The 26,457-nt window shown below is 41.6% G+C and overlaps 1 protein-coding gene across 1 annotated transcript; it reads right to left on the minus strand.

The window, feature by feature from the left end:
- Window positions 1–205: 205 nt before the first annotated feature.
- On the minus strand, window positions 206–26,399 carry NDUFS6 (NADH:ubiquinone oxidoreductase subunit S6). The gene is made up of 4 exons (XM_039525105.1): window positions 26,179–26,399; window positions 13,907–13,960; window positions 2,911–3,033; window positions 206–356 (listed from the first exon to the last, which is right to left on the minus strand). The coding sequence occupies exons 1-4, from the start codon at window positions 26,317–26,319 to the stop codon at window positions 288–290; spliced, it is 387 nt and encodes a 128-aa protein (XP_039381039.1). The 5' UTR covers window positions 26,320–26,399; the 3' UTR covers window positions 206–287.
- Between the last annotated feature and the right edge of the window lie 58 nt (window positions 26,400–26,457).

Genomic DNA, 26,457 nt, shown 5'->3' on the forward strand with positions numbered 1-26,457 from the left:
AAGAGCACTAGGGAAACTTTACTGTGCATCAGTAGAGTCTAGACGGACCAATTAACATGCAACATGTTAATGCTCTATAAAAATCACCCCACAAACCTGCAGGGTGCATTACCTCACCATGTAGACAAGCCCCTGGTTTTTCAAGTTTTAATCTATGGAAACGCCATTTAGGCAAGATATTTTCTTAAAACAAATATAAAGGCTCTGAGCTTTTAAATTTCATTTATTGTTAATATTTTAACATGGAAATTCTGACAGAATTCTGCAGGGCATGAAGGGATGATCTTTCAGTGGTGATGTTTCTGTTTAAACTGAAGTCCACAGTAACCACATGTTCCAGTTTTTGTATCTTTGTCCTGCAAAAAGAAAACATCTCAAATAAAAATATAAGACTTGTCAAGTATAATTTTATTTTACTATTGTAGATTTTAAAAACTACACTTCATTAAATTACCTGTATATTTACCTATCTTCTTCCTAAAATGACTAACAACCTGATTCAAATATAGTTAACTTTACATATTTCAATTGTGATATCTATACTGAAATTTGACTAGAAGTGGCATTGAGAGGGTCATGTTTGACTTCCATATCATGCCCAGTTTCCAAGTTATTTCTCTCCTCCTTTTAAAAATGCCAGCTCTATAAACTCAAAGTGGGATCTGAAAATCAAGCTGTTATTTCTATCAGTATATCAACAACAGTAAATGGTTTCTCAAGCCAAATTGGACCCTCTGACACTTGTGCAACCCCACAAGTTGCAAAGTTACCTCAAAAAGTAACTTCACTGGGTTTGCACAGATGTCACTGATTGGAATTTAACAAACATTACATGTTGATTATTCAAAATAGTAGAGAGTAACTCTCTTAAGACATGTCTACTCTGGGAGTTTGGACAACTGCACAGTCCTGTAGTGTAGCTGACAAAGAAAAGGAAAGTTCAGAGGCTGAGTTCTGAGGGACATCCTAAAGGGGAACTTTGGAAGAAGAATAAGATTACTGTAAAAAGTCCAGGCAAATATAGCCAAGAGTTGTTAAGTAACCATATAAAAAGCATTTATAAAATCATAGGACTGGAAAGGACCTTGAGAGCTCATCTCAAAGTGCAGAAAATTGATTTGTTTGTTTGTTTGTTTAGAGCCAAGGTACCATAGAATTAGTTTGTTTACTCAACTCAGACCATAGAACATTCTCATCCTCAAAACATAAGCTACCATAAGAGCTAAGCACTTGTCACTGGCTTTCCAGCTGCTCTTCAACATCAAGTTCATTCAGGAGCAGTCTCCGTTCATCTTTAGCAGCCCCCACAAATGGCAAAAATCAACATCAGTGATTGTGCCACAAAAATAAGTGACAAGCAAAGACTTCAACTTGAGAAAAACATGCCAATCTTTTATGCTAACTAGCAATTAAATAAAAGGGACTGAAGAACTTTTCCTTGGATATTTCCTCCACATGGATTTAACTCTCAGATCCACTATCAGATATTTCAAGTGAAGAAAAAGAGGAAAAATACAGAAACTAAAAGAATTTTCCACCATTAGAACCGAAGATCAGATTACTACCCAAATATATATTTATAAAGGTGATTTATTGCACTGAACTGAAACGAACAGTGAGAAATTGTGAAAGTTAAGTCACAGAAGAAAAGACAACTTAATTCAGAACTTTGAATTAAAATATCTGTCCATTCAGCTCCACATCCATTGAGAAAGTTTTCAGCATACTCACATTAGTTAGTCCAAAGCTACATAATAGGCTGGGAACTAAAATAGCAATTTAGTTGGTAAAAGCATCTCAATCTTTCACACCATATCTAAGAGATATTTCTTATAGACTGTGGATTCCATTATTTTGTTTCATTTATAGAATCACAAACTTTTCAATTTTTGATCTAATTGAGCCTTTCCATATCTGAGTAATAAATATACTTATAAAATGAATCATACATTTTCTTCATAAAATGTATGGGGTTTTTCCATGTTGGGAAAAATCACAACAATGCTGACACCAAATAAAACCACCAATTAATTTAAAAAAAAAAAAAAAAAGAGTTCTTGATGGTCATCTTAGCCAGAGACCAAGTGGACGCAGAGATAAAGATTTTAAACTCAGATTGTGAACTCTTAATCAGGGACCATGTCTTGTGTGTGTGGCGAGCACCCAACATGCTACCAGGCCACCAGTAATCACATCCTACTTACACTTAGAAATGGTTCCTCTAAAATGACATGCATTGGCAGGGTAGTATCCCGGAAACTGTCAGTACTTATGAACAGCAAGATAGTGAGGAGAAGTTCATACTGCACACGATCTCTTAGGTTATATAAAGGATTTTCGTCTTCAAAACTGTCAAACCAGCATTTTATACAAGTACTAAACTGATTTTTTTTTTAAATTAAAGCATATCTAAGAAAAAACTTGCTTTGAAAAATACAGAGACTATCATAAATCTGCATAGATATTCAGGACAGAAATGTCCCAATGAAAATTCCTACTTTTTGTTTATAAGGCATTATTTGTTCCTAGCTGATCTTTCCCTAGCTCACTTTCCACTATGCCTTTGTTTGATCATGCCATTCCTTCCACTTCCTCTTCCCGGGATCTAATCTAAAACCTACTGAGGTTAACAGAAAGATCCTGTTAATTTCAATGGATTTGAGATGAGGCTCACGTTCAGTCATTTAAGACTTCTGCTCAGAAGAGTTTGCAAACCTTACCCCTATCTGTTTAGCCATGCACACTTATGTTATTATAGAAATAATAGAAGTGACAGTCACTCCCTCCTTTGCAACTCACTAAGCCAAAACATCAAAAGAGTGAGTGATTTTACCTACCATAAATAAATTAGTAAATAAAATATACTACATGTGATACAGGGGATTGCAAAAGAGATTAAAGTTCTGTTACCAAATTTATGTACACTTTAGGATGTCCCAGAGCTCCACCACCACCATCACACGATATCACTCGGCTTTCAACTTTATTCACAGGCTGCTCTGCTATTAAGTCAATAGCAAAGGCCTCGTTCACCTGCAATAACAGAATAAGAGTAAAGATTTTTCCTGAGGTTCACTGCACTAAGGCACAAATCAGAAGATCACCATCTGAGTACCTCAGAAACCAAATTCTGCATAGTAATTTTTAAAAGAAGCATTATTAAATATTGAACAGATAACCATAGGTGATTGTTTAAGGGAACAAACTAAATACTAAATATATACTAAATATTAAGCAAAGCTTATCTAATTTCTACCAAGCTATGGGTAAATTTCCTTGCTTTAGTAGAACAAAAGCAGTTTAAACTCCTTCATGTTAGGAAAAAGATTGGGATTTTTTAATATAGTGAACTCTGACGTGCACAGAAACTCCTTTAACAGAATATATCTGAAACAGAAACTTTGTATTTTATAAATGGCTTATAGACATTTAAAATAATAATTACCTCAACTTGAAGCAAACAGCGTTCAGAAATAACTTTAGATCTATTCAACTGCATTAAAATATGATCTTGTCACAAACGTATCTGTCCAGGCTGTCCCAAATCCACTGTGTATACTCTTCAAAGACTCAGCCCACTTACCTTTGATTACACACATTTCTAATTAGAGTGTGAACTCTGCTTTTATACCAAGGAACAAATTCTGCTCTCAAATCTGAACACAACATTCACTGACTTTAATAAGTTCAAATGAGCAAATATAGAATTCAACACAATTAATTCACATTTTTATACACACAATATCTCCTGAACAGCAAATAGGCTTTAACTTTGATCTCACAGACCAAAAGGGAGAAAGTCTAGAAAAAATATTTGGACACTATCTGTAAGTACTGAGCACTACCTTTAACAGCTATTAAAGTACAGCTTATTGTATTAAATTAAAATAGGAACATATGGAGAAACACTTAAAGTTATTCTAGCAGTTTTAATTGACCCGTATTTGTCAATGAAGAATATACACATTGTTTTCCCTTTAGGGCTTGGACACAGACTAACATACCACTTTTCCCAAAAGAATAATTTTCGTTAATACATGCCTGTGTGATGCTGGCCTCTATTTTACTAGAAAAGCTGGGTATTTTTTAAAAAATCAGCGTTATATACACAAGAGTATAAAATATTCTGCAATGTCAATCAAAAGAGGCAGTATCTGCTGTGTGCATATCTTTGTAAGTATTATACAAAACATGCAATTTGATTGGTTTTGAAAAATGCAGATACACATGGAGAATACAAGCATAAGGTAGGTTTATATCAGGTGAATCCTGAAGAGCTAAAAGTAGTTACTTTATAGTTCTGGCATATGGCAACATGTAACAGATTTCCTGCTCCCAAATTATGTCTTCCACACAGGATTTAAATTCTTTAATACAAGATTGGAAAATTCATGTAGCTAATCAAATCAATTATCCAGAATGTTTTGGTAGCTAAAGAAGTTAATCAATAATTTCCATTTTGAACCAAGCTTTAGCATGGCCTCAAAACAAGATTTAGCTATTTATCGACAAATACACACATGCAAAAATTAGATTGCATTTTAAAATATAAAACTTTAAAACGACCAAATAACCACAAATACAGAAACTTTGCTGAGACAGTGTCTCAGAATCTTATTGGCATTATGCATGTGTGCACAAGTTGGGTGGAACTTCAGTTAACGTGGGAGGGCTTGGGTAATTGTGAAAGTGGGCATGGAGGAAGTCCTGCCTCTTCCATATAACAGGCAATAGGGAGCACAGAAGGAAATATGGCCTTGAAGTATAGCTGATGCAAAGGCAGGAATAGAACCCATCTTTCTGACATAGTCAATGCCCAACAATGTCCTTTGCCTACACAACTATGCCTCATATACTGTTCAACCTGCATTGAGCATATGGAAAAAACAGTAAGTGATCAAGTAATTAAGGACAGTAACATAATGCACATGCATGGGGTGGTGAGAATTAAGGTTACAAGGCTACCTTGATTTCAGATTTACTACCAGTGAAGGTAGTGCTCAGTACTTACAGATAGCGTCCAAATATTTTTTCTAGACTTTCTCCCTTTTGGTCTGTGAGATCAAAGTTAAAGCCTATTTGCTGTTCAGGAGATACTGTGTGTATAAAAACTACAGATAGATTTTAAGTGATTATAGGTGGTAGGCATAAAGAACAGAGATGGTTACCAAAGAAAATAAAAATAAGCACACGATCCAAGTTTTATAATCTAAATAGGATTTGAATCAAGCGGTATCTCATCTTGATAGATAGTACAAGACAGTTAACAGAGCTACAATACACAGGCTGGAATTCCTCTCCAGCTCGGGAACACCTTCCCCCTTCCAGTCTTTGTCCTCTAGATGTGTTTCTAGGTGTTGAGTTGTGGGGGGAGTGAGGCCAAGTGATGATGTCACTTCTCCTCTGTTACAGTTTCTTCCAGCTTGCTGGAAAGATCTTTGCTCCTGACATGGAGGTCCACCCCCATTGGTCAAGCATTCTCCATTGTCTACATGCTCTCTCTGAGAAGTCTCCATTGTATACAGTTCCTAGGATAATCATTGTGAGTGTGGATTCCCTTTAAAGGCATATTAGCTCATCTGGCTGCTCCATTGTTGTACCCGAAAGGCTGGTTGTGAGTGTTCCCAACCTCACAACGTATTTCAACAACACACACATAGCAAAAATTCATAACTTCACATACCATAATAACACATACAATCCAACAGGACATTAATGTTCAACAGATCAAAACTTTTAAAATGCTATCTCATAAGGCATACTTTGTCAAAACATATAATTATATGACAGTTCTGAATATGGGGATTCCAGGATGCTGTTCTGAGGCACACAGTGCCACAGATATGAGTTAGGTTAGAATGTTATTATGAATGACTTATTATAATGCACTGTAATAATATTTTAACCTGACAAACATGGACTAGTAAAGCAACTGATCTCAGTTATACTTGCCCTTGCTGGATATTTCATTTTTTTCCCTCTTTCTTAGTTTAATAGCATTAATGAATTGCTTCTTATGCTTACTACATTAATTATATGTACCTCTTAATTTACAACATTCATACTGAAAAGCCAACCAGGCACTCAGAAGGTGGGAAATGCAGAGTTCGGGTTGAAATTCTGACCTCAATCTCTTTTCCTCCCTTAAGGCAGCAGCAGAATATGGATAATGCCCCCCTCTCCCCTCACACACACACTCCTATTGGGCTTGTGTGTTCAAGAGGCAGAATCTAATATAGTACAGCTCATGTTCTCTCACACATGCTTCCTACATTACACTAGCACTATTCTTGGTCAACTTGAAGCTAGTATACATAGTTTGTTGTTTAATCAGTGAGACATATGACAATGTCCTGTAAAATACTGGACAAACCTTACTGAATCAAGTGTAAGTATTTTAGCAGATGATTGTAGTGAAAATGCAAAGGATTGTGGGATTGTATGGAACTTCTTTAGCAGGACTAATGAAATCTCTGGAGATCTTAGGCACTTCAAAGCACTTTGGGGACAATACTTGTAAAGTGCATTTCCTAGAAAATACCTGGGTGGCGGGGGAGGGGAGGAAAATGCAAATTACCCACCTCAAGTCCATCCTCCTGAAGCTGTACTTTGAGCAGGAACCCATTGCCTGGCTAATGACCTCTTCACTGTCTTTTCAAAGAGCCAAACTGGATAAATGAGGGACTCACTGAGTCATGGGTTATTCTTGTTCAGAGCAAAGGGTCTGATTAACTTAAAACCATGGTTGAAGGATTACTCCTACCACAGCCCGTGTTGCAGTTGAGGTGATCTCTGGCAAGCTTATTAGGATGCGTGGTGGTTCTTCTATTATTTTTTTCTATAATTTCTCTGTATTGCTTTTAAGAATAAAATACGCTTGCTTAAAAAATGCAGTGAGGTAACATAACTGGGGCAATTATACTGGGTACCATCTGAGGAGAGAAGCAAGCAGACCTGCTTAGGTATACTGTCCTTTGCTAGGAATAACACAGTGAAGGCAGGGAACTGTTCTGCCTGGAAATATCCCAGTCAAAAGGGAGCAGGACACTTGTCTCCACCCAAGAGAGGTGTTGGCTGCGGAGCCTGAAGCATAGAGTGGGTGTACTTGCTGAACCACAGAGGAGGAATACAGGTGCAGTTGACCTGAACTGTGACACAGTCTTTGGACTCTTTGGTATTCACACATTATTATTTTACAACAAAATACATTTTTAGTTTGTATTAACAATTCGTCATTTTTTAAGAGAATGTTTCCCAGTCTTTGGGTGATACTGTATTTTCCTAAGAAACTGTGAAATACTGTGGATTGAAAGCCCAAGATTTTCAAAAATAGCAGCCTACAATTGGACTTCTAAATCCATATTCAAGCATATAAATAAAGCCCTGATTCAGCAAACACTTTAAATACATAGTTCTCTGAACAGGGATGGACTTAAGTGGCCTGATTTTCAAAGTAATGAGCATTCAGCAGTTCCTACTGAAAATCAGGCCACTTAAGTATCTAAATATTGATTCAGATGTCTAAAGTTAGGCTATTTTTGAAAATACTGGCTGAAAATTACAGCTAAAAATGCACATTGTTCTAAAATGTAACGTCTATGCCTTTTTTAGACTTTTCAATAAGCCTTTAATTCGTACACAACAACTTTCAAGAGAGATTCTGGTGACCAAGCTAGCCTTAAAGTTTAAAAAAAAAATAGCATTAAGGAGTCTGCAGAAGGTTTTTAACTTTTGATCAATTATTAGGGTTTTGTTGACATTTATTATCAATTAGATATGCAGTTCTTTGAGAGAAATCAGATTTACCTTTCTGACTGATGGGGGGGGGGGAAAAAGAGGTTTAAAAACATTTTAATAGATTTTAAAAGGTAAGTAGTGGTTTTACAAGTCCTTATCTTGTTTTCAATGAAGTGGTACAATGAATTATCTTGCAGTATTACAGATTGCAGTGAATGATTAAGTTAGTTACTTGTTCACATAGGTGATTTGAATTCATGGATGTTACTTGTTCATGTGATTACTAAACCCCTTTTCCTTTCCTTGAATTTTCAGTTGCTTAAGCAGATTTGTTAGCATCTATATGAAACATCCTCTCTAAAAATCTAGATAAAGTGAACCCTTAAAACTACTTCATATTTAACCATATTTAAATCAATACTTCTGAAACACTCAATGAGCCATTATGTTGCCTTAAAATTTTGGGGAAAGAAATAGATATGCTTTGCAGTTTAGCACTCCAAAGGCTGTATTTCCAAGTTCCAGAATTTCCAGCCACTTCTGGATTAAGTAAAAGCACAGATGCTGTACCTCAAGGAAGTTATTAACAGATAATATCAGGTTACGAGGATTAATTTCCTCACTGGGCCCCTTATTACCTATCAGTTTAAGATGATGGAAAAACTTCAACTCCATTCCTGCTGTATCAAAGTATATCTCAGGGTATGTCTACACTACCTGTCGGATCGGCGGGCAGCGATTGATCCAGCGGGGGTCGATTTATCACGTCTAGTCTAGACACGATAAATTGACCCCCAAGCACTCTCCCATCGACTCCTGTACTCCACCACTGCAAGAAGCGTAGGAGGAGTCGACGGGGGAGCGGCAGCAGTCGACTCACCGCGGTGAAGACACCACGGTAAGTCGATCTAAGTATATTGACTTCACCTACGTTATTCACGTAGCTTAGATCGATCCCTCCCGGAGTAGACCAGCTGAAGCTGGAAGAGAGAAGACCTGAGAACTTAAACCCTGAGGTAAAGGGAGAAGATAAAGAGGCCTGGTGAGAAGAGGTCCAGGGAAGTAGCAGTAATGAACTGAAGTCTGCAGTATGTGGCTGCTGTTTATAGGGTCCCTGGGTTAGAACCTGGAATAATGGGCATTCCTGGGTTCCACCACTGGCAAAGTGGTGTAAATCATGAGAAGTGAGAGTGGGAACAAGTCTTATTTGGAAGCCTGAGCAAAGGGCTTAATTTAAAAGGGCCCAGAGCCAGGGTAGAAGATGCTGGTGAGGGCAGATAGCAAAGGTCTAACAAAACTGCCTATCCAGAAGGGATTCATTTTGGTTGTATGACCCAGCTGGAAGGCTGAGCCACTGAAGACCTGCCAAGTGAGGTTGATAACCTACAGGGTATATAGGGGGTACATCAGTAGGGGGTGCATTAGTAGGAGCATTGCCAGCAGACTGAGGGATGTGATCATTCCCCTCTATTCAGCATTGGTGAGGCCTCATCTGGAGTGCTGTGTCCAGTTTTGGGCCCCACACTACAAGAAGGATTTGGAAAAATTGGAAAGAGTCCAGCGGAGGGTAACAAAAATGAAAGTTAAAGGTGATCCTGCTATGATTTATTTTCAAATGGGCTTGTGTCTAATTTTGCTTTTCTAAGATGTATAAAGAAGGCCCCCAAATCTGTTTCTTTTCTTTACCCTTAAAAATATTAGGAATGTCAAGTCTGGTGTTCACTAGTTTTACCAAAAGAAATTCAGGGAAGTCTGAGGGGCTTGTTTTGTGAACTCCAACATCTACCTCAATGGGCAAGGGTGTTTAACATAGGCAACATAGTCATGTAATCCTGTTCATAAACTTAACAAGTTCCATTTTAAAACTAGTTAGGTTGTTTGTCCCCACTAATATTAGAAGGCTGTTCAAGAACCTCACTCTTTTGTAGTAACACTGTACTTACTGTAAGATATATTAATGAACTAAGGCCCCATCCTGCAAACATTTACACACACACAAGTAGTCCCTTTGATTTCATTTTGTATACAGGATCAGGACCCAGTTCTCTAGTAATCTAGCAAATAAGTAAGTACTTACTGGTAACTTTGGCAAATGAATAGTCTCATTGGCCTTCAATAGGACCCCTCAGAGTTAATGTGTTTAACTTTTGCTGAACTGAGGCCTGACTTAATGCTGTAATTACATTTTAAAACCCTATAAATGGCAGCACATTTTCCCTATTATTCTCAGTTGTACTTAATCTGTAATATATTGTCTTAATTAGTGTCCTGAGTACTTTTCATATAAATAACGTTCATGGACTCTAGCACACACAATACCACAGATACTTTACCCATGCAGCTAAGGTTGCAGAAAAAATTATGTAATTAAGGACTATTGTAATGCATCCTCACATGGAACAGAATGAGAGTTTCACATGCATCCTTTGCTGTGGTATTTCATGAATGTTTAGTGCTTAAACATGCAGCCTTAATGGTCTCAACTTGTTTTTGGTATTGAATTACTAGGAGAGAAGAGGGAAGATATTTGTTTTTAAAAAGATTTTCTACAGAAGCTTCATAATAAAGTGTTCTACAATATAGAATCTTTTTTTATTCCTGTATGCCAGCTCAACAGCAACAGGGCCCAATGAAGTCTATCCACCATCATATATAACATTAAAAAAAGTTGTTCTATAGAATCTTCAGGCTGTATGACTTCCAAGTTTTGCAGGTTTCCAACAAACTGCAAACAGTGCACTGAATTACCACAATCCAGCTCCCACATAACAATCTCGTGCACCATATGGGATCCAGGGGAGCTTTTGTTTGCACTGTGTATTTTTCAAGATGAGTTGGAACCCTTTCTCAGCCCCTAAATTACCATACGCTGTATATGAAAGTTTTTGCTTCAGCCCTGACTCTAAGGCCAAAATCCTGCATATAATTGCACACATACTTAAAGTTAAGTGCATGCCTAAGTGTCTGTAGGATCAGAGCCTAAATTGATTGGACTGTACATTGTGAATCTAACTTAATGCACAAGCACATGCCACCAGCCTTCTTCAGTGCACACCTAACAAAAAGTTACTGCACATGGTCGGAACCCAGTTTCAATTATCTAGAAAATAGTGAAATCAAAGTCTATATCTGCTGAAATAAGGCTGAGACTCCTCTTCAGTGGAAACTAATTTCATGCCAAATTTCAGCTTCCAATTTATCTGTTTAGGCAGTAGGATTGCCCAAAACATGTATTCCTTTCACACTCCCATTTTTCCCCAGAGATTATAAGGCCAGAAGGAATCACTGTGATCAACAAGGCTGACCACCATCACCATCCCACTGGCCAATATAAACACATCACAGGACTTCCCTAAATTAATTCCTGTTTGAACTACAGCATCTATTTTAGAAAAAGATACAGTCTTGATTTAAATTTCCGGTAACTACAAATCCACCACAACCATTTACAAATTGTTCAAATGGTTACTCTTACTGTAATAAATGTGCACCATATTTTTAGTGAGAGTTTGTCTAGTTTCATTTCCAATCATTAGATCTTGTTATATCTTTGTCCACCAGAACAGAAAGCCCTTTGTCAAATTTCTTCCCCTCATGTTGGTACCTATAGACCTTCTCTTTGTGAAATTAAAGAGACTGAGCACTGTTACATTAATTTAGATGGAATATATGAGCCCAAACAGTTAAAGGTGTCAATACAACCCAATCACTGTCCAACATTAAACAGTTTTAAACCAGGTTAGGGATTTGGTATACAGAGAACTCAGCCTGCTTAGAACCATGGCAAACAGACTATTCAAATTCCTAACTTTTTATTAAAGATACAGAAAAGTAGGAATCAGAGTAGCAGCCGTGTTAGTCTGTATCCGCAAAAAGAACAGGAGTACTTGTGGCACCTTAAAGACTAACAAATTTATTGTAGCATGAGCTTTCGTGAGCTACAGCTCACTTCTTCGGATGCAAGTGATCCGAAGAAGTGAGCTGTAGCTCACGAAAGCTCATGCTACAATAAATTTGTTAGTCTTTAAGGTGCCACAAGTACTCCTGTTCTTTTTGAGAAAAGTAGGAAAACAGTCAAAGTAAAGTATTAAAAACGACTTTCATTTTAACATGCCCCCTTTGTTCCCTTTAGCTGGACACTTTTTAAGAAGGAAAAAAAATCCTTATTTGACAATCTTTTAGGTGGTATTAAAGATGGTAATAACTCTCCTTTTGGGGAAATAAGAATTTAGTAGAGATAGGCTGGAGCTGTCGTTACTGCTGTTGTTAAATCCAAGCCTGTTTCCTAAGACGACAAAACAAGAAACACACACACAAGGAGAGAGAAAAAGAACCTCAAAGATAGAAGCTGCAGCTTGTCTCTCTGGTGTTGACTTTCACTTGCAACCTTACTGCTGGAAAAACACAGGCACAGCACAGTCTTATCAGCCACTCTCAGGCCTGGCAAACTCATATGAGAATCAGGCTATTTAAGGCATCGCTTTTAGCTGCCTCTTGCTAGTCACAGGCTTATAGCAGTGTTGTAAAATACAGTCTTAGCAGACTAAGCCAGACTCTTTTTAGAGAGATGGGAAAAGAATAGTAAAAGAGAAAGAATCAGGTAGGGAAGGAAAAAGAAGACACAAGTGGGGTGAGGGTGAGAAAGAGTCTCACATCTCAGGTGGTATTTGGGATTCAGCCTAAGCCAGTGGAGGTAGCAATGTTATTTGGTTCCTTCTTCCTGGCCTGGTCTGCTCAGGATCTCTCTCGGGACCATCTTCATCCTAATCGTGAGTCCAAGGAGACCAAAGGGAGGGAGGATGGCAGCCATGATGGTGAATGTCGTTCCAGTAACCAATTTTTCTCCCAAAAGCTTTCTTTAAGGACCCCCAAAGGGAATGATAGATGCAATAGCCCATCCCCTCATTATTTTGTCCACCAATTAGACCCAGTTTTATACACAGCAATTCTGGTTCTACACTTCTCTTGTTACCAAGCATGATCTTAACACAGTCCTTGAGTCATATCAGGAGACTTTTTTGTTTGGACTAATTCAGTCTGTCTCACTTTTGCACCTCTTCCCATCAATATTTGTTGTTACAGGTTATTGTGACATCTCATGAACTTAGCTCAACTGTAAAAAGTGAGTGTAACGAGTAAATTTGTAGGTCCAATTATCACAACTGTTCTTTGAGTAATAAGGTATGTTTTCCAATTCTTTCACCAATCTTGTCATGCTCAGAAAAACAGATGAAACATTCTTGTTCAACTTTACAAAACAAGTCAGCCTCTAGGCTCAGCCAAAGCATAGGAAGTTTTCAACCAACTGAAACAACTGAAAAGTCAGTTATAATGGAAAATGTTATGTAATTTTAACTAAGCAAATCGTGACCACTCCTCTGCTATAATAGAGTACTATTATTGCTCTATTTGGAACTGCTGCTGGAAAGATCAAGACAAAGTAAGCTTCCACAGAAAGATCATTCATTATTAAAGGAGAGTCAAACTGTAATATAGTACTAAAATTCTGTATGGAATGTGGTTACTCTCTCATCATGTGTTTTTACTTCACCTAGAACAATAGTGGCTTCATGTCATTGGGGACTCTAAGTGCTACCACAATTCGAATAATAACTATGTATCAAATATCTAATTGCTTGATTACCTTTAATCTGTGGATTTAAGACAGTTTGGCAGAATTTGATTTTCATTGAGTAGATGGAATAAAATGTATTGTTATTAACTGAAATTTAGTGACTAATATATACAAGCTTTAAAAAGTTTAAGGGGAAATTCTCCAGAGTAACAATATCTGAGAGAGTAGGAGTTAGTAAATAGACATTTAAGGTTTGTCTAGTCATGCTACATATGTGGATACACTTTTTCCAGAATAAGAGAGCCTTGTTCCTGAATAACTCCACATGTAGACAACCCCCTAGATCAAAGCTGTGGAACAGAGGAGTATTTAAGCAGTCTGACATCAAAGCAAAGAAGTACACATCAGCAAGAGTTTGGATGAGCAACATGTTCAAAGACAGCGCAAAACAGATCTTTCATTTCTACTTTGTAACACATTTTTTAAATTGTGGACATTAAAATTATTTATTTTGATAAAACTAAATATTTAAGGCATCATTACCCAAGAAAATTAAAATCATATCTTGAAGAGTCTAGATACTATGTGTTTTACCTCCTTTTGTCGAGCAACAAATCGAACCTTCCTGTAGTCATTTTCTTCATAAACCTAAAATACAAAATAAGTTGCGTCTTAATTAGAAAGTAGTTACCATGACTAAGGGGTATGAATATTTAAACCACAATAACAATCTGCTGGCAGTTCAAAACAAAAGTGAAATTGACTTTCTGGGCTTCAAGCTCATTGTCATCTTGAGGACAGGGATTGAGGGCGGAGTTATCACTTCCCACAAAATATTTCAAATGGGCAAATGATACAATTTAGAACATAAGAACAGCCATACTGAGTCAGACTAATGGTCTATCTAGCCTTTCTATCTTCTGAAAGCAGCCAAAGCCAGGTGCGTCAGTGGGAATGAATGGAATAGGCAATCATCGTCATCCACTCTGGTAATCAGAGGCTAGGGACACTCAGAGCATGCTGTTGTATCCCTTACCCTCTTAGCTAAAAAGACATTGATGGACCTATCAGCCATCAATTTATCCCTTTGCAACTCTTTGCAGTCTACTTTGGACTTAACTATCTTGAATCTCATCTGCAAATTTTGCCTCCTCACTGTCTGCCCCCTTTTCCAGATCAATTATTAATATATTGAACAGCACTGGTCCTAGTACAGATCCCTGGAAGACACCACTATTTACTATCTCCACTGTTAAAACTGACCATTTATTCCTACCCTTTGTTTCCTATCTTTCCTATCTTTCAACCAGTTATTGATCCATGAGAGGATGTTCCCTCTTATCCAATGACTGCCTACTTTGCTTAAAAGCCTTTGGTGAGGGACTTTATCAAAGCCTTTCTGAAAGTCCTAGTACACTATATCTACTGGATTACCCTTGTCCACATGTTTGTTGACCCCCACAAAGAATTCTAATAGATTGGTGAGGCATGATTTCCCTTGACTCTTCCCCAACATATGTTGATCTATGTGTCTAATAATTCTGTTCTTTATTATAGTGTCAACCAATTTACCTGGTACTGAAGTTAGGCTTACTGGCCTGTTCTGTAATCACCAAGATCACCTCTGGAGCCTTTCTTAAACATTGGTGTACATTAGTTATCATCAGTCATTTGGTACAGAAGCTGATTTAAATGACAGGTTACGTAGTTCTGCCGTTTCATAAGTCCTTCAGAACTCTTGGGAGAACATCATCTGGTCGTGGTGACTTCTTCTTATTTCAAGGTTTCAGCTGGCTACCGGCAAGTGTTCAGGAAAGGATCCCACTACCCACCCCCTTCAATGTACTGGGTTGTTTTTTTTTAAATCTCAGTCCTCGGAAACATCAGGGATGGCCACAGCTGGAGATGAGACACTGGTGGGCTGGGCCAAGGCTCTGAGGTGGCACTGAGCATTTACTCTCTCAGGTACTCATGCGCTCAAGATCTAACCATATGTGAGGTCAGGAAGGAATTTTATCCCAGATCACACTCACAGTGTGCACAACGCAGGCCACAGAATCTCACCCACCCATTCCTGTATCAAACCCCTAACCTATGTCTGAGCTACTGAAGTCCTCAAATCATGGTTTAAAGACTTCAAAGTGCAGAGAATCCTCCAGCAAGTGACCTGTGTCCCACGCTGCAGAGGAAGGTGAAAAACCCCCAGGGACTCTGCCAATCTGCCCTAAATATTTCCCGACCCCAAATATGGCAATCAGCTAAACCCTGAGCAGGTGGGCAAGACTCACCAGCCAGCACCCAGGAAAGAATTCTCTGTAGTAACTCAGATCTCAACCCATCTAACATCCCATCACAGGCCATCGGCATATTTAACACTAATTAATTGCCAAAATTAGGCTATCCCATCACACCATCCCCTCCATAAACTTATCAAGCTTAGTCTTGAAGCCAAATATGTCTTTTGCCCCCACTGCTCCCTTTGGAAGGCTGTTCTAGAACTTCACTCCTCTGACGGTTAGAAACCTTCATCTAATTTCAAGCCTAAACTTCCTGATGGCCCATTTATATCCATTTGTTCTTGTGTCCACATTGGTACTGAGCTTAAATAATTCCTCTCTCCCCCATGTATTTATCCCTCTGATATATTTATAGAGAGCAATCATATCTCCCTTCAGCCTTCTTTTGGTTGGGCTAAACAAGCCAAGCTCTTTGAGTCTCCTTTCATAAGACTGGTTTTCCATTCCTCGGATCATCCTAGTAGTCCTTCTCTGTACCTGTTCCAGTTTGAATTCATCCTTCTTAAACATGGGAGACCAGAACTTCACACGCAGTATTTCAGATGAGGTCTCACCAGTGCCTTGTATAACGGTACTAACACCTCCTTATCGCTACTGGAAATACCTCGCCTGATGCATCCCAAGACTGCATTAGCTTTTTTCACAGCCATATCACATTGGCGGCTCATAGTCATCCTGTGATCAACCAATACTCCGAGGTCCTTCTCCTCCTCTGTTACTTCCAACTGATGCATCCCCAATTTATAACAAATATTCTTGTTATTAATCCCTAAATGCATGACCTTGCACTTTTCAGTAAATTAAATTTCATCCTATTACTATTACTCCAGTTTAAAAGGTCATCCAGATCTTCCTGTAGGATATCCCGGTCCTTCTCTGTATTGGCAATACCTCCCAGCTTTGTGTTATCCACAAACTTTATTAGCACATTCCCACTTTTTGTGCCAAGGTCAGTAATGAAAAGATTAAATAAGATTGGTCCCAAAACCAATCCCTGAGGAACTCTACTAGCAACCTCCCTCCAGCCTGAAAGTTCACCTTTCAGTATGACCCATTGTAGTCTCCCCTTTAACCAGTTCCTTATCCACCTTTCAATTTTCATATCAATCCCCATCTTTTCCAATTTAGCTAATAATTCCCCATGTGGGGAATGGCTTACTGAAATCGAGTTAAATTAGATCCACTGCGTTTCCTTTGTCTACGAAATCTGTTACCTTCTCAAAAAAAGGAGATCAGGTTGGTTTGGCACAATCTACCTTTTGTAAAACAATGTTGTATTTTGTCCCAATTACCATTGACCTCAATGTCTTTAACTACTTTCTCTTTCAAATTTTTTTCCAAGACCTTGCATATTACAGTTGTCAAACTAACATGCCTGTAGTTATCCGGATCACATTTTTTTCCCTTCTTAAAAATAGGAACTATGTTAGCAATTCTCCAGTCATACAGTACAACCCCTGAGTTTACAGATTCATTAAAAATTCTTGTTAATGGGCTTGCAATTTCATGTGCCAATTCCTTTAATATTCTTGAATGAAGATTATCTAGGCCCTCCGATTTAGTCCCATTAAGCTGTTCGAGTTTGGCTTCTACCTCGGATGTGGTAATATCTACCTCCACGCCGTGAGGACGGGAGATAAGTCAAAATAAGATACATCGACTTCAGTTACACTATTCCCGTAGCGGAAGTTGCGTATCTTACATCGACCCCCTCCTCCCCGCCCCAGTGTAGACCAGGCCGAAGCTCCTCATTAGCCTCATTAAAGACCAAGGCAAAGTATTTGTTTAGATATTGGGCCATGCCTAGATTATCCTTAACCTCCACTCCATCCTCAGTGTTTAGTGATCCCACTTCTTTCTTTGTTTTCTTTTTATTTATATGGCTATAGAACCTTTTACTATTGGTTTTAATTCCCTTTGCAAGGCCAAAAGCAATGTAGAGTTGGACCGATCTCACTTTATCCCTACATGTTCTGACCTCAATAAGATAGCTTTCCTTGCTAATCCCTCCCATCTTCCACTCCTTGTAGGCTTTCTGCTTTTTCTTAATCACCTCTCTGAGATGCTTGCTCATCCAGCTTGGTCTACAATTCCTGCCTATGCATTTTTTCCCCTTTCTTGGGATGCAGGCTTCTGATAGTTTCTGCAACTTTCACCTGAAGTAATTCCAGGCCTCCTCTGCCTTTAGAGCCACAAGTTCTTCAGTCCAATCCACTTCCCTAACTAATTTCCTTAATTTTTCAAGGTTAGCCCTTTTCAAATAAAAAACCTAGTAACATCTATTTTTGTTCATCTTTTCATTTAGTTTAAACTGAATTAGCTCATGATTGCTCGAACCACGGTTGTCCCCTACAACCATTTCTTCTATGAGGTCCTCATTACTCACCAAAACTAAAATTGTATCCCCTCTTGTTGGTTCAGCAACTACTTGGTGAAGGAATCCATCAGCTATTGCATCCAGGAAAATCTGAGCCCTATTTTTATTACTAGCACTTGTCCTCCAGTCCATTTCTGGGAAGTTAAAGTCTCCCATGATCACACAATTCCCATTAGTATTTACTTCATTAAAAACATTAAAGAGGTCTCTATCCACATCCAAATCAGATCCCGGCAGTCTGTAGCACAAACCAAGCACTATCCCAGGGGAGACTCTAGTAACGTTTTTTTCCCCAAATGTAATTTTTGCCCAGACAGACTCTGTCTTATCCATTCCATCACTTCTTATTTCTTTACAGTCTACCTCATCATTGATATACAATGCTACTCTACCACCTTTGCCTTTATTTCTGTCTTTCCTAAACAGCACATACCCTTCAATACCTGTACTCCAGTCATGACTACTATTCCACAATGTTTCTGTTATCCCTATAATATCTGGTTTCACTTCCTGCACCAGTAACTCTAGTTCCTCCATTTTGTTATCTAGGCTGCTCGCATTGGTGTACAAACATCTTGATTTTTGCTGTTTGCTCCCAACCATCTCCCCACAATTCCTAGTTTAAAGCCCTCTTAATCAGTTGTGCCAGCCTGCATCCTAGAAGTCTATTTTTCTCCCTACTCAGGTGAAGTTGATCCCAAGAGAACAGTCCTCTGTCCATGAATGCTTTCTGGTGGCCATACATCCCAAAGCCCTCCTTATAGCACCACTGCCTGAGCCATCTGTTGATCATCATAATCTTGTCACACCATTGTTGCCTTTCTCTAAGAACAGACAGAATCCCACTGAAGATCACCTGGGCCTCGACTTCTTTAAGTGTCTTCCCCAGTCTGGCATAGTCTCTCTTGATATGTTACAGCAAGAATCTAGCCGCATCATTCATTTCCACAAAAAGGACAATCAGCGGATTCTTTCCTGCTCCCATTAGGATCCTCTTCAGTTCCACATCCCGTATCTTAGCACCCGGCAGACAGCACACCCTTCTGTTCTCTGGATCAGCTCTGGTTACAGGCCCATCTATTCTTCTCAGTAAGGAGTCCCCAATCACATAGACCTGCTTTATCCTGGTGACAGTGCGATTCTCCGGTCTATCCCCTGTTCCTTCTGGCTGCAAGTCCTCTCAATTTCTATTGTCCCTTGCAATCCTCTGCAACCCATCCTGTATCCTTCTGGGACTCATATTTGGTGTTGTTATCTCCATTGACTCTTCCCCTCTTACTATAGGACTAGCTGCTCTTTTCCCTTGCCCTCTCACCTTCAGTGATCACCTACTGTGCCCCTTCTTCATTTTCCAACTCCACAAACCTGTTCTTGAGCTCTATTTCTCCTTCACTGGCCCGTCTTTTCCTCTGCCTGGTTCTCTTAGTCACATGCCTCCACTGTCCACTTTCCTCACCCAGCAGTCTCCCCTCAGAGTTCTTTGGTGCTGCTTCCATCTGCAAGGTTGAGCTTTTCACTTCAGCCGTCTCATGTCTTTGCTCCATCATCTGCTCAACCCCCCTTCTAAACTGAACCAGAGTTTCCAGCTGAATCTCCAATCCTTGGATCGTTTCTTCCATCAGGCGGCACTTCATGCAGACGAAACTCTTCTCAGGTACCCCCCCCCAGGATCATGTATATGCCACAGCTTCCACATCCAGTCATCTTCATTGTGTCTTCCACTGCTTGGGTCACCACCACTGCTGCCTCTGTATCTGTCATAGCCTTACCACATAAATCCTGTAAGTCTGGGAAACACAAAACAAACCCCCCACAGCAAAACAAACCCCCAAGGAGCACCAAAACACTGACAGAACACCACACATTCCCTTCACTAGCCTGTCTGTTCCTCTGCCTGCCTCTCTGAGTCTTCCCCCAAATTCCCCTTGCAAACTCCCACTCAAACTCCCCTGTTTACAGCTCTGTGTGCTGGCTCCTGTGCCGCTGCCTGACTGGCTGGCTACCTTTATAGGACCCCTAATCAGAGAAGCCCCACCCCCTAACTAGGGTTCAGCTTTTTTCCCAGCACACTGTATGAGTCACTTGTCAGGATTATCAGATCATCATTTCCCTACTATTCTGGAGGCCTCAGGTCCTGGTATGCCTTGGTCCCTCCTATTCTCTGCCTCTGGCACATAATAGCCTAGTCTTCTGTGAGCTGTAATACTTTGGTCTAATTTTGGTTGTTGAGTTTAGTGTCCTGGATGGTGTTGGTGGCCTACAATGTAAAGCAGGTCAAACTAGATGATCAAATGGTCCCTTCTGGCCTTAAACTCTATTACTATGACATTCCCCAAATAATCAACTCCTATTTTAAAGTTAACTAGTTGTTTCTATAGTTAATACTCTACAATTCTTTACTCTTCTCTACCCTACAAAAGTACCTGTGAAGTATTGTATGTATCTCACTGTATCATCACCTCGAGATACTAGATAAAATTTGCTTTCCAAGTACATTTTGAGGGACAACCAAAGCACTCAATTCTGCCTCTCTTTCTGGCTGCTACAGTGAGGGGAAGGAAATGGAAACACTAAGCACAAGCCTGAGCTCTTACCAATCATTCTGGCAGAAGGGGCTCTGGGGGTAACAAGCAGCTGTGATACTGCTGTCTGCCCCCGGAACACCCATTGTCAAATTGATTATAGTATGAGCAGGAATGAAAACTAAATCTCCCATTAAGACATCTCCTCCTACACAGAGAGCAGAGAGAAAAAGTGGCACAAAGGTTAAGTCTGTATGATGCTTGTGATCACACTGCCAATTTTAGCCTTGCTTTTCCCCTTCAAATTCAGTTTTCATTTAAATCTATGCAATGTTACCAGTTTGTTGTAGACTTTAAGATTAATTTTTATTATAAAGTCTTGAAACCAGGGACTGGTCTCTGAGATTTCCTGTCAGAGTAGACAACTCCCTCAGTCAGTGACTCTCTTGTGTTGGCCAGTGGAGAATCTCCTCTCTGCCCTACAGCCATCTCCAGTACTGGATTTACATTGGCGCCATTGTGCCGGGCCAATACTTGGAAGGGGCCAATAATGATTACTTAGGTACCCACAAAAGGTTAATCCGGCCCTAACCACAGTCTGGTAATGTGAAGAGTCAGCAACTTCCCAGCACCCACTGAAAATGCTCAGCAGTCCAGGGAGCACAGCACACAGGCGCAACAGGGACTCAGTGTTGCGGGGTATGCTGGGAGCTGCAGTTCACACACTGCTGCATTCCACTGGGCCCTTGGACCTGAGCCACCAGCGTTGTCTGTGGCCCCCAGGAGCAGTGTAAAGGCTAATGTAGTGCCCATCTTTAAAAAAGGGAAGGAGGAGGATTCGGGGAACTACAGGCCAGTCAGCCTCACCTCAGTCCCTTGAAAAATCATGGAGCAGGTCCTCAAGGAACCAATTTTGAAGCACTTTGAGAAGAGGGAAGTGATCAGGAACAGTCAGCATGGATTCACCAAGGGCAAGTCATGCCTGACTAACCTAACTGCCTTCTATGAGGAGATAAGTGGCTCTGTGTATGCGGGGAAAGCAGTGGACGTGTTATTCCTTTACTTTAGCAAAGCTTTTGATACGGTGTCCCACAGTATTCTTGACAGCAAGTTAAAGAAGTATGGGCTGGATGAATGGACTATAACATGGAGAGAAAGCTGGCTAGATCGTCGAGCTCAATGATCAGTGGCCCCATATCTAGTTGGCAGCTGGTATCAAGCAGAATGGCCCAAGGGTCGGTCCTGGGGCCGGTTTTGTTCAATATCTTCATTAATGATCTGGAGGATGGCATAGACTACACTCTCAGCAAGTTTGCCGATGACACTAAACTGGGAGGAGTGGTAGATATGCTGGAGGATAGGGATAGTATACAGAGGGACCTAAACAAATTAGAGGATTGGGTCAAATTGGGGGGAGGGATAGCTCAGTGGTTTGAGCACTGGCCTGCTAAACCCAGGGTTGCGAGCTCAATCCTTGAGGGGGACATTTAGGGAACTGGGGTAAAAATCTGTCTGGGGATTGGTCCTGCTTTGAGCAGGGGGCTGGACTAGATGACCTTCTGAGGTCCCTTCCAACCCTAATCTTCTATGATTCTATGAAAAGAAACCTGATGATGTTCAACAAGGACAAATGCAGAGTCCTGCACTTAGGACGGAAGAATCCCATGCACTGCTACAGACTAGGGACCGAATGGCTGGGCAACAGTTCTGCAGAAAAGGACCTAGGGGTTACAGTTGACAAGAAGCTGGATATGAGTCAACAGTGTGCCCTTGTTGCCAAGAAGGCTAACGGCATTTTGGGCTCTGTAAGTAGGACATTGCCAGAAGATCGAAGGACATAATCGTTCCCCTCTATTCGACATTGACAAGGCCTCATCTGGAGTACTGTGTCCAGTTTTGGGCCCCATACTACAAGAAGGATGTGGAAAAATTGGAAAGAGTCCAGCAGAGGGCAACAAAAATGATTAGGGGGCTCAAGCACATGACATATGAGGAGAGGCTGAGGGAACTGGGATTGTTTAGTCTGCAGAAGAGAAGAATGAGGGGGGATTTGATAGCTGCTTTCAACTACCTGAAAGGGGGTTCCAAAGAGGATGGATCTAGACTGTTCTCAGTGGTAGCAGATGACAGAAGAAGGAGTAATGGTCTCAAGTTGCAGTGGGGGAGGTTTAAGTTGGATATTAGGAAAAACTTTTTCACTAGGAGGGTGGTGTAGTACTGGAATTGGTTACCTAGGGAAGTGGTGGAATCTCCTTCCTTAGAGGTTTTTAAGGTCAGGCTTGACAAAGCCCTAGCTGGGATGATTTAGTTGGGGATTGGTCCTGCTTTGAGCAGGGTATTGGACTAGATGACCTCCTGAGGTCCCTTCCAACCCTGATATTGTATGATTATATGATAGCAGCACTGGTCGATGCTGGCTGCCAGTGGGAATGCCCAGAAACTTTTCTCTGCACTCCAGGGAGGGGAGGTGGTAGAGCACGGTTTGGGGGGAAGGGACGAGTTCAGGTCCAATGTGGGAGCTGACAGTGATGGGGCGGGGGGGAGTGTTAGGAGAAGCGGGGTGTGAAGGGGGACAGAAAGGAGAGTCTGGGTTGAAGGTGGGGGGGACGACAGTAGGAGGGAAGGAGGAAGGCGACAGCCCTGGGGTGAAAATAGGGATGGCTAGGTGGGCAGTTATACTCCTGGGGGAATTCTGCATCAAAAAATTTAACATTCTGTGTACAATATTTTAAAATTCTGCATATTTTATTTTTCAAAACAACATTATATAATTACACCAGTTTCAACTATTATTTCCAAGTTCATTTTCAATGATTATGTCTAACAATACAGACACAAAAAAATTCCTTGTTTCTCTGCCCTACCACCCACAGAGCCCAGCTACAGGTCCCTCCAGCCCAGACACTCATACCCCACCTTCCTCCACAGCCCAGCTATGAGGTGCCCCCTATCCCAGACACCCACACCCCCTACTCCCTCAGAGCCCAGCTGCAGAGCTCCCCCTGCCCAGACACTCACATGCCCCCCCCCCATCCCTCAGAGCCCAGCTGTGCCCCTCCCACCCACAGCCCAGATACCCACACCCCCTCCTCACCCACAGCCTAGCTGCAGGGCCTTCCCAGCCCAGGCACCCCCTCCCGCCCAGAGCTAACTACCACCTTCCCCTCTGCACCCAGACACTTGCACCCTCCAGAGCCCAGGGGATCCAGAGGAAGAAACAGCCTGATACTGGGTCCCAGGCTTGTGTGGAATTTCCTGCATGCCACCTCTTTTCTTCAGGCAGCACGTGAGGAACTGGAGCTATCAAGAACCCCCATGCTTCTCCTCTCTCCTTCTGCCCCCCATAGTGTATAGTCCAGAAGCCCTTTGTGGCCACCAGCAGCTTATATCTATGGGAGAAAAGGAAATTCTGTACACACAACATTAATTTCTGTGCAAATTCTGCCTAGGCAGTGGTGCAGAATTATTCCAGGAGTATACTGGGAGTAGCAGGGAGATTGAGGAGAGCCCCTATGTGAAGGTGGGATTTAGTTTTATGTGTGGAGGGAAACAGTAGGGCGGATGGGGGGCGGGGGAGAAGCCCAGGTGTGAATGTTGGGGGAGGGGCTTGAGCCTGGATTGTGGTAGCCTTGGTGGTAAAGCGTGTCTCTCTCATCAGAGGCCCTGTCTCCCCGCAAAAGATGGGCAACAGCAATTTTCCTCCCCACTCTCCACCCCAGTAACTTTAATGTTTCTTCACCTGAAGTCATGAGTGATGGTGAGGCAAAGGGAGAAACAGCCTAAAGAAACTAACATTTAAAAAAAGTTTTGTAAATATTTTTGTACCAAAGCAGAAAATACACCTTTCAAAAAATATATTTTTAAAACATAAATTTGGATGGAGGAGGTGGGGAAATGCAGGTGCAATTCCACTAACTGGGCTTAATATGGCTCAGAAACGTGCTAATTAAGCATGTGTGTTCAGGCCCCAAGCAGGCACTGAGTGTTTTAACAAAAAAGAAAAAACTAACAAACAACCCTCTCCCACATAAATAAATCAAATTCAAGAGTATTCTGGGTATATTGATGTTAGCTCAGTTTGTTCTCTACGGGTTGAGGGGAGACATCAATCAAGTGTGGCTTCAAATATCTTATTTTGCTTTTGAATAAATGTTTTCATTCCCATCCCAGCAGTACTGGGTTTACTATAGGGCCAGTGGTACCAGGTCTACATTCAGAAGGGGCCCATAACGACTACATGGGGGCCCATGAATATGTTTGGTGCCAGGCCCACAAAAGGTTAATCCAGCCCCAGTCATTCCCCATTCTGCTCACCCCCACACAGTATTCTACTCTCTCCAGAAGTGTCCCCATCCATCCATTCTCCTGTTACCTCCCCAAAATTTGCCTCCCAGGTCCTTAGCAAACAATCCAGCTGGGGATTGTCCTATGCGACTGCACTCTCATCACATAATCCTCACATAGAAGCCCACTCAGCCACACCTACGGATATGTCCACATACAAACCAAACACTTGCAGTAGTTATCTTGAATTCTGAGAGACTCCTCAGCTGGTGAACCAGAGACAGGAAGCAATTACTAGAGTTAGAGGGAAACCATACAGAGAAGGGGAGACATACTGTGAAGGCTGTAGTCTCAGTCACCAATCCACAGCTGAATTACTACTAAGGGCCTGTAGAGAAAGTAAGGGAGAGATATGGAGGGGACCCATGGGGGTATTTCTGGGGAGGGGAAATACTGTGAGGGGCTGTAAAGAGCATGGCAGTTAAAGTGCAATCTCAGGCCTGGTCTACGCTACCACAGTAAATTGATCTAACTTAACGCAACTTCGGTTACATGACAACACTGTGCTGTCGACGGGGGAGCGTCTCCTGTCCAGGTCATGTCTACACTATGGGGAGAGACTGACCTAAATGATGGAAATTCAGCTACGTGAACAACATAGCTAAAGTCAACATACTTAGATCTACCTATGTGGATTGGAGACGCTCTCCTATCGACTCCCCTTGCGCTTCTTGTTCAGGTGGAGTACAGAAGTCAATGGGATCTTCACTAGATCTGCTAAATCGATCACCGATGCATCGATCCCCCGGTAAGTGTAGACAAGCCCTCAGGGAGGTGCAGTACACAAATGGCTTGATTTAGTGTGTCTTCACCAGACCCGCTAACTCACCACTCGCTACATTGATTGCAACACTGCTGATCTACCAGTAAATTACATAGGTCAGCTGAGGGGCCTGCTGAAGAGGACAACCCACAGCTCCATTGATAACAGCTAATCTTAGCGCAGGTGCAAGTATTATAGCAATGGGGAATGGCTAGTGTGCAAAACCGATCTGAACACCCCAGCAAAGAAAACCTAATCACATAGTTGTACTGTGCACAAGCGCAGCAGCGCCCTGCTCTGACTGGGGACTCTGGCTACCACAACACACCGGGTTAAAGGGCGCTGGAGGGGCAGCGGAGTGACACCCCGTAACACCTGCTGCGCCGGCATTAAAGACACAGGAAACCCAGAGAGGAGAGCGGCGCAGGAGTCGGCGAGCGGCTCCCAGTCCCGGGAAACCCGCTGGCTTCTGTGCCGCGGCCGGAAGCGCGTAACTCGGGGCCACGGACCGGCCCCGCTCGGGGGCAGCCCCGGCCGCCCCAGCCCGGCACAGCAACGTTTACCTGTCCCGTGTGCGTCACTTTCTCGCCGCTCTCGGACACGCGCACGCCGTAGCCTCTCCGCGGGGGTGCGGCCGCCACGCGAACCGGAGCGAGGCGCCTTAGCAACAACAATCCGCGGAAGGTCGAGCAGGGCGCTGCCATGTTGACTCAACCACGTGATCGAGCGACCTGGTGCCGCGGCTGCACATGCGCAACGCGCTTTGCCCCAGAGGCGGCGCAGTGGAGCACGTGACAGCGCAGCACCAGCCCCGCCCCCGCCTGCTGTGGCGGCGCAGCGCC

Source organism: Mauremys reevesii, linkage group 2, assembly GCF_016161935.1.
Source record: "Mauremys reevesii isolate NIE-2019 linkage group 2, ASM1616193v1, whole genome shotgun sequence".
In the NCBI taxonomy this organism is placed as follows: domain Eukaryota; kingdom Metazoa; phylum Chordata; order Testudines; family Geoemydidae; genus Mauremys; species Mauremys reevesii.

Bases quoted from the DNA above. Each gene is read 5' to 3' on its own strand.
- NDUFS6 (XM_039525105.1), bottom strand. From the start codon at position 26,319: ATGGCAGCGCCCTGCTCGACCTTCCGCGGATTGTTGTTGCTAAGGCGC. The intron at 13,961-26,178 runs GTAAACGTTGCT...TTTGTATTTTAG, and splicing joins AAGTGACGCACACGGGACAG to GTTTATGAAGAAAATGACTA. The intron at 357-2,910 runs GTAACAGAACTT...TTCTTTTTGCAG, and splicing joins CTAAAGTGTACATAAATTTG to GACAAAGATACAAAAACTGG.